Source organism: Centropristis striata, chromosome 2, assembly GCF_030273125.1.
Source record: "Centropristis striata isolate RG_2023a ecotype Rhode Island chromosome 2, C.striata_1.0, whole genome shotgun sequence".
Classification (NCBI taxonomy): domain Eukaryota; kingdom Metazoa; phylum Chordata; class Actinopteri; order Perciformes; family Serranidae; genus Centropristis; species Centropristis striata.
This window is the reverse complement of record NC_081518.1, coordinates 39398363-39411722: the sequence shown is the minus strand read 5'-3', so window position 1 is coordinate 39411722 and position 13360 is coordinate 39398363. Positions and strand designations below refer to the sequence as shown.

Below are 13360 nucleotides of genomic sequence, written 5' to 3'. Positions count from 1 at the left end.
TAGAGTGAAATAAATTTCAGGCATCAGACTCAGCACAGCTGAGTCTGATGCCTGATGCCTGATGCCACAGCACAGCACAGTAAGTGTTTTTTGGTGATTTGCAGGGGAAAAGACAAAGCTGCAGTGTTTTAAATTATAACCTATACTTCAATAGCATTTCAATGACTATATTTTTCAACATGTGGCAGGTTTTATGGTATCTCCCAGACATATTTCTTGGCAAAAACAGCTCAAAAGTAAAATATCATAAATAACAGTGGTACAGGCTTTAAAGTGAGATGCCACTGCAGAAGCAGCAGCTTGTTTACGTCCCCCCCTCTCCTCGGATTGGTCCATATGTAAACCTTTGCTGCAATCACTATGTACTGATGGATGGGTTCCATTTTTATATCAACATCAGTCTTACTTTTAGAGTTAACAATATATCTCTGTGAGTCTTATATTGTTTTAGGCAATGTACTGTACGCGGGTGTGGTTCAGTGCATCACTTTCTCTCTGTTTTCAAAGATTATTTTGGGGGGAATTTTTCAGCTTTATTGGACAGTAACAGTGAGAATGGAAGTGGGACAGAGGGAAGACGTGTGGCAAAGGGACCTTAGGCCAGATTCGAACCTGAGTCCACCGCGGCAAGGACTCAGCCTTAGTGGTATGCGCTCTACCAGTGAGAACCTCTTTTTTTAAAATAATGTCTCTAAACGGGGTTGAAAAGTTTCCAAATCTGGTGACAAAGTTGCTAAATTGGCAGCAAAGTTCATCTTACAGGAGGAAAAGTGACACTAATGTTCTGTTATAGAGTCCACGAAGCTTGCCAAGTCAAGTTCTCATCAGTTATTCTACTCTGTTACATTTCTTGACACATTTTGACACCTGCATTTAAGGCATATTTTGGCTTTTTGACTAAAATGTAACCTGTCATATTCCAGATCACAGCATGTAACTTCTAATACCTGAGAGAGAGCAAAAAGAGTTTTTTTTAACAAAAAGATTCCTCGAATGAAAGTGCAGAAAGGGTTCATCTCACATCCAGTGAAGGCAGCCTTCCTCTCCGTCATCAGAAGGCACATGTCAGACAGAAGAGTGAATTTTTAAAATGGGGAAGTTAATTTAAAGTCACCCTCAACTCATTTCGTTTTTATGTGTAGGCCCCCTAAAATGACCTTGACGATACTGACTTGTTTGTCGCTACACTAACTACACTTACCGTTCTTATATGTCTGCTAGTCTCCGATTTTAATGCACAAGAGACTCCTCACCTGAGTCTGGAGGCTCACTGATGTCTTTTCTAATGAAGAAAGAAGGCCTGATGCTGACACTACCTCTGCAGTCTGCCCGACTTGACTGCATTTTCACCAGTCAACCTTGTACTTAAGCAGCAGTGATGGACAGGTGGAGGACTGTTGTCTTCCCAGTGTAGGCTGAACCATTTATGGCTGAATATCTTCAATGTGTCCTTCAACTAGCAAAATAGATCAGATCGTGAGCAGGTGTGGTCAACCTATTTTGATGCAGCTCAGCTCTGCTCACTGACATCAACCTAGCAAGCTAGCAATGGTTGGCAGGACAAGGCCAGATCCAGAATTTTTCAGTTATCCCCCTTTTCAACCAACGCAAATCTAGTTATTTTGCTAAACTGGTGCTGTAGGTGGTTCACCTTCGGTTCAACTTGTGAACCATCTCACAACCTGTATGCATTTCCACAGGCCAGAGAGCCACATCATTACATCACTGTGTGCGTCTGTATGTGTCTCCACTCACACTAAGCATGTTAACAACAACAACTGACTACATCGTCTCTTTACAGATGGTGCTCATGGCTTTGCGAGCTTACATTGGCATCCAAACACGACATGTACAAGGATCGCGCTAGATTACAAAATAAAACAGATTTCAAAATAAAACACAGCGGATCGTCTTTTTCTGGCGAGATCTTCGCCACAAAGTGATTATGTACATTCACTGAGTGAATATTTAGAAAATAAAACATATATTTCTTGCTAGAAATGTAATCAAAATCCATTTTCATGCAGAAACAAAGTCAAAATATTGATTTTTTTTCCACTAAAAATGAGATAAATGTCCGCCAGCGGATTGCCGTAGTTGTTGTTGAGGATTGTGGGTAATGTAGGCCTTTCCGCTATCCAAAACAAACGAATAAAAGTTTATTTCTCAGAATCGAAGGAGAAAAAAATGATACTGAGAGCCACAACATGAAGCTATTTTATTGTTGAATTATCAGTGAGACTTTGATGTGTTTGTGTTGAGAAATGTTGACGATGTCATTAAAAGAAATCCTTAAAATAGTGAGAAAAATACTTCTGTGCACAGGGTCCTCGGTTCTCCAATCAGATTGTCGCTCGCAGCGTCATGGAGGGCCGTGGTCGGGATATCATTGGAGTGAATAGACGGCTGTAGCCTCTGCTCTAAGCGTTTCTCAGCGCCGCGAGCGGGTTTATATTGGAGTCAATTGAGAACCCAGAGCGTTTCACACAGACGTGGAAGGGTACCCTTTGCGTCAGTATGATACATCCAGGGGTGTGACAAATCGTCAGTATATTACGCTTTGGGAATGAGAACGGGTTGGTACAACACAAATGCGTGGCTCATCTTGAATGCTATGGGTGGAGATTACATTGTTATTAACACATTAACATGTTTATGTTAGACTTTGTTGTAAGCTAACAGTAACGCTAGCCTGTATCAATCACATTGCAGTTGAACAAATCAAATCAAATGAATTATACACATTTTAGTTGATCTTGTTGGTCACAATAATCCGGCCCCCTAAGTGGTTCGTGGTTCAAAACAAGCAGAGAGATGGTGCTGCTCTGGAACCAGTTTCCCTGGCGGAGAGCCGGCAGTTGAGAAGCAAACTCGTTCAAGATTAGGCACCGGATCTAACCGGCCCTGGAACTGCTTTGGTTGAAAAGGGTTATTAGTGAGGAAGAGCAGATGTGCTTCCAGCCCTGTTGAGAGTTTTTGCTCTATGTGGCAAAACCACGCTAAATGAAATATTATTCACAGCAAAATATTTTTATATACCTCTCAATTGTTTCTGGAGGGGGACTTTCACAATAAGTGTGTTTCAGTTTAATTTACATAATGACAAAGATGGATGGAGTAATGTGACAAAACTGATAAGATATGACTAAAACAGATGCAAATCCCCAATTTGCACATGTGAGATAAGACATCCATCTATGAAATATCACCTCCCCTCGCTGCAAAGCAGAAGATGCACAAAGTAAAAGTCCAGATAACAATCAAATACTATCTCCAGACGAAAAGTTGGAAAAATAACCATATTATATTCTGGCATTGTGTGGTTAAAACAGTTTCTGAGCCTCTCCTCCCTGATAGATGAAAACCTTCACAATTTTGGCATTTCACCAGCAGTCTCATCCGTAGAAGCTTAATGGCAGGTGCAACAATAGAATAAGCTTCTATACCTGGATCATCAGCCTGACAGAGAAGCGATAATAAGGCCAACACAGATTCTTGAATGATCATGAATGATGGAGTAGTGCACAGTAAAAGAATAGAAAGGTTATTCTTATTTCTTTAAGTCAGTACATTACTGGAGAAGTAGAGATAGGATTCAGTGGGGGATTGATGTTAAGTCTGGAAACACTTATGACGAAAGAAAAAAGTCACTGTTCCTTTATCATCTGAGAAAGTGTCTGAGACATTTAGCCTTCGAAATCCAGTCAAAACACATCATGAATTAGCTGTTTGTGTACTGACTTAAGGTTGTATTTTTCAGTCTTTCAGTCAGGAAAGCAGAATTTTAGAGGAAGAAGCTTTGACAGCAGAGATGTGTGAGTGTCCCTGGTGGGGTTCTCACCCGGCAAACTGGCTGCCAGATTCTGCAGACACTTGTGTTCTGATCTACTTCAAAACTGGGACATGTCTTCATATTTAACACTGATTTTGGAAATGATGGTTAAGATTCTGGCTGATGGGAACGCCAGCAGAGCAGGTGACATTTTTGTAATCACCTTTTCAATATGTTGGCAACCAGATGGAGAAAATATAGGGGGAAAAAACAGCGGAATGGCCAGGCCGAACTAGTAATCTGAGTCTATGAATGAGGAAACATTTCAGAGATTACTCTATTTGGTAAACTCCTTTTGGGTAAAGCCATTGCAAACACTGCAAACACTGCTGCCTCCCGTTTATTATGTCTCACAGCAAATACTATACAAGTTGTATAATGGGATCACAGGTGGTAAGGGTTCCAATAAATTAACTGGGAAATTGTGGTGCGGTAACCACTCACACCGTATATTCAGAATGTATTTATTAAATTGACTTAAACCCCTTCCCCTGAACAGCAGTTGCCCGGTGATTGCTTAGCAACCGTGACTTGGGATTGCAGTTTGTCAGGCTTTTCTCAGCATGTTGAAGCTTTCTTTCTATACAGCCCTATGTATACATGGGGCTGTATGGAAAGGTACTCTCAGTTTTTACCCTCTGCAAAACAGAAAACACAAGAGCTAGTGTATGGAATGAAGGAAACTCTGTGTTTTTATGCGTTTGTGTCCTAACAGCCAATTGTTTGGTCCATTAATGTGCTATGATTAGCTGCTGGCAGCTACAGTTATGGTTAAGGTGTGTGTTACAACTGGTAAAAACCATAGACTGTATGTAAATAATGGACGCCGTCACTGTGACGTCACCCATTGGTTTGTGGACTGCCCGTTTGTAGCATTCGAGTCCCTATTAACTGGGGAGCTCGACGGCGGGTGTATCTAAAAAGAAAGTCTTAACACTAAAACAAAATGTACATTACTTACCATAAAAACAAACAGCCGACTCCTTGGAGTGTCTTTTAGTACAACCGAACTCTGAACAAGACATTTTTAAATGACCAAATGGTCGAATAAACTGTCATGAACTGTATACACACTTTGAAAGGGTCAAAGTTCTGAGATGAAAACACGACAAACAGGTTCACAGCTATTCAGACGTACACAGTGCCGGGGATGAGCATTGTTTTGCTTCATAGTGACCTGTCAATCAAAGGTAGCCACACCCCAAATCATACCCTGCTTTATTGTCTATTTTCTTCTAAATGGGACCATTATTCACACAGTTAACATCATGCTGTCTTAAAGAAGATTTGAAAGCGATTAAGACTGTAATCTTAACAAGAGATTATTTTCTGAGGTAATGAGTCAAGTGAGAAGTCTCATTTTGTACTGAGATAGATAGGACCGGAGTTCTTTGGCAACTGCCGTTGGTGACCCATGTTGGACTTTTGCATGATTGCAGCTTAAAGCACTTCTGGCTTTGCTTCACTGCTCAGACTGGGAGGTTGCTGCCTGGTAAAAACACTATGTGACGTTCAAATCAACAAAGGCAGTGATTAACAGAATCTGGCAATCTCTTGCATGTTGCACAATTATGTTGTGTCACAATTACGTCTTGCAGAGAGTTGTGCAGTTTACTGTACGTCTTCCTCTGAACGTTTTGGTAGAGCCCAGTCTATAATCTGTAACTGTAAAAGCTAAAAACAGGATGACGGATGGAACTTTTCCAGCTCCACTATAATTGATTATAAGTTAACACATATGATTTAGGAGAATACTGAGGATCATGCATATACCCTAAGTTCATACCACATGTCATTTATTTTTAACTACAATGAATTTTGAAAAGTTGATTTATTTGAAGTTCATGAGAGTAAAATAGAAATGGCGTGTACCTGACAGGTGGTACCTGGCTGCTAACAATCTCTGAGTGAACTGTGCAGAGGCAGATTAGCAGCAGCTGCCTCAAACAATAAAACATGGGCTCATAAGTCAACATGCAGTAAGTAACTACTGTAGGTCCGTGCTTAGTTTTGTACTTTTACAATGGGAAGGCTTTCGTCTCTGCCATCTCACTCGCTCACTTACATGAGCAGTGAAGCAACCAATTCAGTGAACACCCTCCACTGGTGCGCATCTAATGTTACCCTCCATTAAATAGAAACAAAAATGCTACAAATGCGGATAAGGATAACAGATTGTCTATTTGAAACATTGATAACTTGAATTGCAAAACTAACATGTTATGTTACTCGCATTTTTTCCTCTAATTGAGTTACACTGCTTCAAAACGAACCATTAGCTGGTAAAGATACTGCCTTTTTCACCTTTGGTCTCTTTCTTTTAGCATAATATCTTGAATGTAGTGACTATGTGCATATTCAAGATCCTTACAGGATTGTTGTTTTCAAACAAGTCAGCTAGAGACAGCAATTTCAGTAGATTCATGAAGCCGACGCTAGCCTAATACGCTAGCTAGTTACAGCTAACAAAACTGTCTAGAAATGAGAATTTGCTTTTGTCTGCCACTGACTGAAATCGCAGACCTGCTACTTCACCTGATACAAAAATTTGAGTGGTAAATCCACCACTGTCATCTATGTACTTTGCAACAACCGAAAGCTTGACAGGCTACAGTAACTCAAGGCAGCACGGGCTGGAAATACTAGCCGAAAGTAAATCTCTTGCACTGCAGAAAAACATCAAATAGCATGCGGTGTAGAATCACTGACCTGCCTCAGAGTTTTAGGATGCCTCTCTGTTGTGTTTGCTGATGACAACAGATGAAATGGCTCATGAGCTCTCACTGCTGAGACATCAGTGTTTTCTTAGTATCGCAGTCTTGTGTGCTCAATGACATATTTTTTATGATTCGTATACAACCACTAAGTGTGATTTGGGGAAACACACAGATGGAGGAGGGATAAAGATCCTGGAAGTTTACCTGTCTACTAAGGATCCATTAGACTTGGTTACTGGGCTATAAGAACTTATTGGAAGCCTGAAGGTTGTGAAAATGATGCTTGATGTCTCAGCAGCATCATCGTCTAAAATATCTCATAAGAGTTTAATTTAAGAGCTGATATCTAGCCATTTCCCATGGCTTTCTTGATAATAACCAAAATCATTATCAAGAAAACCATGGAAAATGGCTGGCAATCAGCTATTATTATAGTCCCATGTAGTTTTTCTCATGTAGGACAAATCTGTTATTTTCACCTGTTGTATTAGAATGCCCGAAACAGTCTTTGAATGACATACATTGGATATCACTGGAATTCTGAGAGTCTTGTGGATTCTCTTTTTAATATGATTCATTTGATGATTCATTTTTTGAAACATTACCTCATAAAATTACCTTATAAAATTACTTCCTGTGACCTCAAAGATAACCACAACCTCATGGCATCTACTGGTGATTTGCGATCTCCCATTAAAAATCCCCCCTAGAAAGGAAAAAAGGGGCCCATGGTGGGTGCCTAAGGGTTAAAACAAGAATGGTTCACAAACAGAATAATCTGTCCTCTATAATGACATATTTAAATTGGTAGCCTGTACAGTAAAAGCAGTTATAGTTAGACAAATATTGGACACTGATTAAAATTCAATCACTAAATAAACTATAAAGGTTCACATTTAATTGACTTTATAATTTATGATATTATTTAATATTTAATACATTTGTTTTGGCCCTTTACCTATGGTTTTGTTTACTGTTATTGAGCATTAAGCATGCTCCTTTAATTTCATTTATATTTTAAAGCAGAGAGAGCCCCTGTACAGCTGGAGCTGTTTTACGATGTGTAACTTTGTATATTGTGGTGTAAAGCGTTCACATAGTGCCTCCCATATTTATCTAAAAGTCTTGTCGGTAAACTGTGTATAAATATATAAGTGTGTGTACGTGTACTCTTTTATAGCAGCAGTGCAATTTTCATGGCAAACCTACAAGCTGTCATGTTTTATTCAGAGTGAAGCATGAAGAGCAGCTCTTCTCAGGAGCCAACAACTCCTACACTTTCACAACTCTTTCATTCTGAGCTTGGCAGGTATCAAGGGGTAAAATGTTACCCCTGATACCTACCAGGCTTCATATTTTCCCTGTCACTACTTCTCTTTCTTCCTCTATCTCTGTCTTTCTCACTTGTTGTGCCTCTTTCTCTCGTGACTGTGGTCAACTTGCAAAATTTACCAGTTTTGTTGATAATCAATAGAAAAGCTACAATTCTGTGAGCAAGCAAACCTAGAGAGAGGCAAAAAGGTTGAATGTCGCAACATCTTAAATGGAGAGAAAAGGCTAAATAATAGAATAAGAAGTATAGGGAGAGACAGATCCTGTTTTTTACTCCACTCAGCTAGTTGTTTTATTTTCTTCACTGAGATTTTTCAGACGAAGACATTTTACAATTCTGTTCTTATTAGAAAATGTCTCCCTGTGTTGTTTCAATGCCAACAGTAAAACCAAGGAATCCAGATAAGAGATTTGCAGCTCAGCAGGTCCAGTGTCAGCTTGCAGTTTATTTGCGCTTTGGAGATTTAAAACCACTTGAACCCTAATGTCCCCAATATTCTCTCTTAAGTAGCTTCAACGTCAGATAAAACATTTTTTTTTTTACAGTTTGACAATATCACAAATTGTGTAACTGCTCCACTTTAGCTGCATCACACTTACATTAAGAGAAATATTCAAAGCTTCAAGTCGTTTGTTTTTGATGGATTCACCATTACATCAAAGAGCAAAATGTAGGATTTCTTGTGCATCATTTTGTTCACCCTTCCTCAGCATGACATGTTTGACACTGTGTCTGAGGAAACCTGAGATCCTGACTAGAATTTAAAACACTACAACAGCACATACAGCTGCCAGTACACTGTATCTTTGTCTCTCTTTGCAGTTCTTGTCTTTTACTGCTTCATATTCTCTCTCCCCCTCCACTTCACATCTCTATTCCTTTTTACATTTGTTTATCCCCATGCTCTACAGATATTGATATTCATGTGGGGGTGAAATATTCCCGCCAAACATGTTTTGTCTGCAAATATAGCATAGTTCTCTGTCCCATGAAAATATACAACAGTTTGAGGTCAGAGAAATGTTTTTAATGTCTCCATGCTGGCTGCAGCTGTACCTGAAGGCATTATGGAGTCTGGTTGTCCATACTTCTCTATGTACATCCATCCGTCCCTCCCATTACTGTGAACGCGATATCACAGGACCGCCTGGAGGGAATTTATTCAAATTTAGCACAAACTTCCGCTCAGACTCAAAGATGTACTGATTTGATTTTGATGATCAAAGGTCAACGTTACTGTGACTTTACAAAGTACATTTCTAGCCATAACTAAAAAATGAATCGATCAACAACTTCTTCAACATAAACGGCAGAAGAGGTCTTGAAGAGGCTTGTGTTTCAGGGCACATGTTTGTATCGTGGCTCATGGGCTTGCGGTACAACAACATATTCTTATAAAAGCACACACGTACAGTCCGCGGTTGTAAAAAAAAGACTGCAGTATCTTGTAAAACCACTGACTTAGGTTTGGAGCAAAAAACTTCTGGTAAGGTGTTATAATAGACAGTTTAAACAGTAAATAAATGTACGTAAATGCCAGAAATGAAGTAGTTACAAGGGTCAAGTTACTTTCAAAAATATGATTCACATAACTTAATAATGGTTTACTTTTGTTTTCACACGGGACACAAACCCTGCTGTCCTGGGAGAAAGTCAGTGGAATGTTTGACCAATCCACCACGCCAACCTACAGCCAACTGTGGGAATCCGCCGTTTTAAACTTCGATTGGCTGTCAATCACTATTATGTCAGCAAGATGGCAGCGGCGGCATTACAGAAGACAGTGAAATTCATAAATAAAGCTTGTTTTTCGCTGCCTGTACACACAACCTATATTGAATTCACACAAATGTCTAATAGGATAAAATGGTGAAGTAAGGACATTTTATATCCAAAGGTTAACTTCACTGTGACATCATAATATTCAGTTAAGCAAAAACGCTTTCCTGGCCATTATTCAACAGCATTAGTCAGGAACAGAAGGGGAGACATTTGGTTGGATACTGAAGTGGTGACACTTGAAACTGTGCTGATTGTACAGATGTTCTGAGATGTGTGAGTCTGGACTGAGTGTCTGGACAGACATTAATGTAAACAGCATCTTGACTTGTTTGCGGGGGGATACATCAGCAAAATAAAAATGACTTTCTTTTCTCTCTTTCCTTTTCCTCTCCCTGCCTGCGTGTGGTTTAGTTGTCCAGCATATAAAGCGGAGAGACATCATCCTGAAGAGGGAGCTGGGTGAAGGAGCGTTCGGTAAAGTCTTTCTGGCAGAGTGTTACAACCTCAGTCCCACCAAGGACAAGATGCTGGTGGCTGTCAAGGTACGTTTTCTCTGCGTGGTTGTGTGAGAATGTATGTTTGTTAGAAACGGCACAAAGGGAATCATTTGACATTTTGTGCAATACACTTTTCAACAACTTTCGTGGAGGGTTAGATGAGACGATCACCACTCATCTTGATGAAAATATGAAGCTAAGGCAGGAAACTTATCCATGCTGTAGTGAACTCAAAACAATAGTGTCCATGTTATGTACACTGACTTTTTCCTAAAAACCTCACAATGCAATGCACCTAATGTATACAGTACAGGCCAAAAATTTGGACACACCTACTCATTCAATGCATTTCCTTTATTTTCATGACTATTTACATTGTAGATTCATCAAAACTATTAATGAACACATGTGGAATTATGTACTTAACAAAAAAGTGTGAAATAACTGAAAACGTCTAATATTCTAGTAAGCAAAAGGTGGTGACTTTGAGGAATCTAAAATACAAGACATGTTTTCAGTTATTTCACACTTTTTTTGTTAAGTACATGATTCCATATGTGTTCATTCATAGTTTTGATGCCTTCAGTGAGAATCTACAATGTAAATAGTCATGAAAATAAAGAAAAACGCATTGAATGAGAAGGTGTGTGTCCAAACTTTTGGCCTGTACTGTATGTTTATAAACCACAGTGGTGCAGTTAGTTATCAGTACAAAATAAAATGAGCAACTCTGCTCCTGTTAGTGATGAAGTGAAATGATGATAACTAATAAGTGTCGAAAATCCCAATTAACTGCTCACTATGTGGCAACTGACTGTTACTCAGGCTAGTGACTGGAGTCTGGCTCATACTGTAAGATAGGCTTGGCCTGATTGTAGTTTCATAATTAATGGACACATATGGGAGTGATATCGATCTTCTCATCTAACTCCCAGCATTACCTGATTAAGCATAGTTCCCCAAATGTCAAGCTATTCCTCTAAATGACAATAAAGGAAACCAGGACCAAAGGTTCAGCTGGTGATATCAGAAAATCACTGTCGTTATTTTCCTTTATGAACCTGGTTACTGTAGGTTGAATAGTTACATTGTTATACATTAGTTATCACAGTTATCAGATGCCAGCAAAATTAATATTGACTCATATTTAAATCAAGAATAAATACTATTAGTAGTGAGTTTTGGTATCTGTATCCACCAGGGTTAGAAGAGTTACTTTAAAAATGAAACAATTATAGTTAAATTTTAAAATATCTAGTCAGTAATGTAATCAAAGTATCACAAAGTAACTTGATTACTCTTTTACTTTAGGATTACATTTATTAACTATTCAGCTGGCTTCAATAATTAGATTATAGGGTATAATACTGATGATTAAATCAATAATAATAGTAGTAATACTTACTGTTGGTTTTATTGTTATTGTTATTAGTGTTTGTCCTGCTAATAAGTAGTGGTAGTAGAAATAAAATCGCTACAAGTGAAATTATATCCCAGTGTTCACCTGTGTCTCTGGCTGCAACATCATTATGTGCATTTAAATGTATGCTAACTTTAGCCTCTCTTAGTATGCTATCCACACTCAACCTTAAGTAAATATATTCTGGTGTGGAAGACTGTTTCCCTGTCAATATTTTTTTTCCACTACCTAAATCCAAACCGTAACCTTACCGGGAGGTGGGCGCCATTATGTAAACAGGAGAAAAAAACAATATTTAACAGGGTAACAGACAGGCTGGTGTTTTTATCCACACAGTATCCCAGTCACCAGCATCACCACCTGTTGTAAAACCGTATTACGTTATACATTAATAATGCATTAGAATTCTCCCTTCTATTAAACATATAGATAACATTATGTCAATTATGTCTTTTTGTCTCTTTCCAGTGACTGTAACGTAACACAGTTTCTATCCTAATTACGCAACACTGTTCTCTCAGTTCCATAACTAAAGCAGCCTGGTAACCTGAGACACAATGTAGAAAAAGTAGATTTTTATCAACTGTTCTGTTTGCTGGCTGAGGGCTCTCCTACCTACCTGGGTCTGGATGCCCCAACCTCTTCCTGTCTTTGTACCCATTCAAAACCTGTCTAGGTATCAGCCAAGGGACCTGCAATTACTGTCAAGAAAAGTTAATACTCCAGTGAACTCAGTGCTTTGTTTTAAAGAGCTTAAAGCATTTAGAAGTATTGCCCCTGCGTGGTGGCTCTTAATGCTTTCACAGTGCTCAACATTAAGTTGTGCTTGCCAGCTCCTGGTGTGATTATGAGGAACTGTTTGAATATGAAGCAGGGTGATTCTGAATGAGGTTGCACACAAGGTAAAAGAAAAAATCCAGTAGGAAACCACCCTGACCTTGACAGCATAAGTTATTGAAAGAGTTAAAATGAAGATGAAGGATTATCTGATTGTGACTCTCTCTTCTTGGTATTACAGGATTAACAAAAAACAGTTTTCCAATAATCTGACCTCTATTTTTCAAAACACAATGCAATGTGCATTTTCATCTGAACGTGTTCCTCTCTGTGATAAAGCAGAAAGAGGCTCTCTGAATACACTTAAAGGTCAACAAAGGGAAAATTCATTGCAGCGCTTTGCCTCAATTTATTGTAGTCGAGCACTTGAAGGTATTGTTTTGGAGGGATGCCCAGACAAGAAACATTTCCTTAAGAGTGCGGTTTGATTTGGTAATAGAATTTTATGGCCATTTTACCTACTCTGCCTTACATCTCAACCACCCCCAGCACTTCACTGTAAGAACAGCACATATGAGAAAATGTATTTCCATCCCAAGGTCTTTCCATCTGTAATAACGTCAGCAGCGCGCTGAGAAAGAAGGACTCTGGGCCATGGAGATCAAGAGAGGCAACTTGCTGTGTTTTCTTGTTGCGGATGAAGTGTCAAGAGTCTTTTTCCTCCAATAGAAGCTGCAATAAGACACATTATTGGTGTTATTGGATTTTTTCCCCCCCTGCTTTTTTTCTGATGCTGGCACCTTCAACTGACATCCCATCGAGATTTGATATTTCATGTGTACTCCACATCAAAGGAGTTCAAGGTACTCCTTGCTTGATCTGTCTACCAATCGGATCAATTTGTTTTGTGTGCAGTTGTTCCAGTCAGCTGCCTCAGAACTATGTACAGGATTATTAAGTGGATATAATTCACAACCACTGTATTATGTATTACCAAACAAC

The 13360-nt window shown here is 39.0% G+C and overlaps 1 protein-coding gene across 5 annotated transcripts in view; it reads left to right on the top strand.

The window, feature by feature from the left end:
• ntrk3b (neurotrophic tyrosine kinase, receptor, type 3b) overlaps nt 1-13360 on the top strand; it is a 215610-nt gene that overhangs the window by 179703 nt on the left and 22547 nt on the right. For all 5 annotated transcript variants that reach the window (XM_059350870.1, XM_059350868.1, XM_059350867.1 and 2 more), the window contains one exon: nt 10076-10206. In XM_059350870.1, the coding sequence (XP_059206853.1) occupies nt 10076-10206 (131 nt within the window). The remainder of the gene's footprint in view (nt 1-10075; nt 10207-13360) is intronic.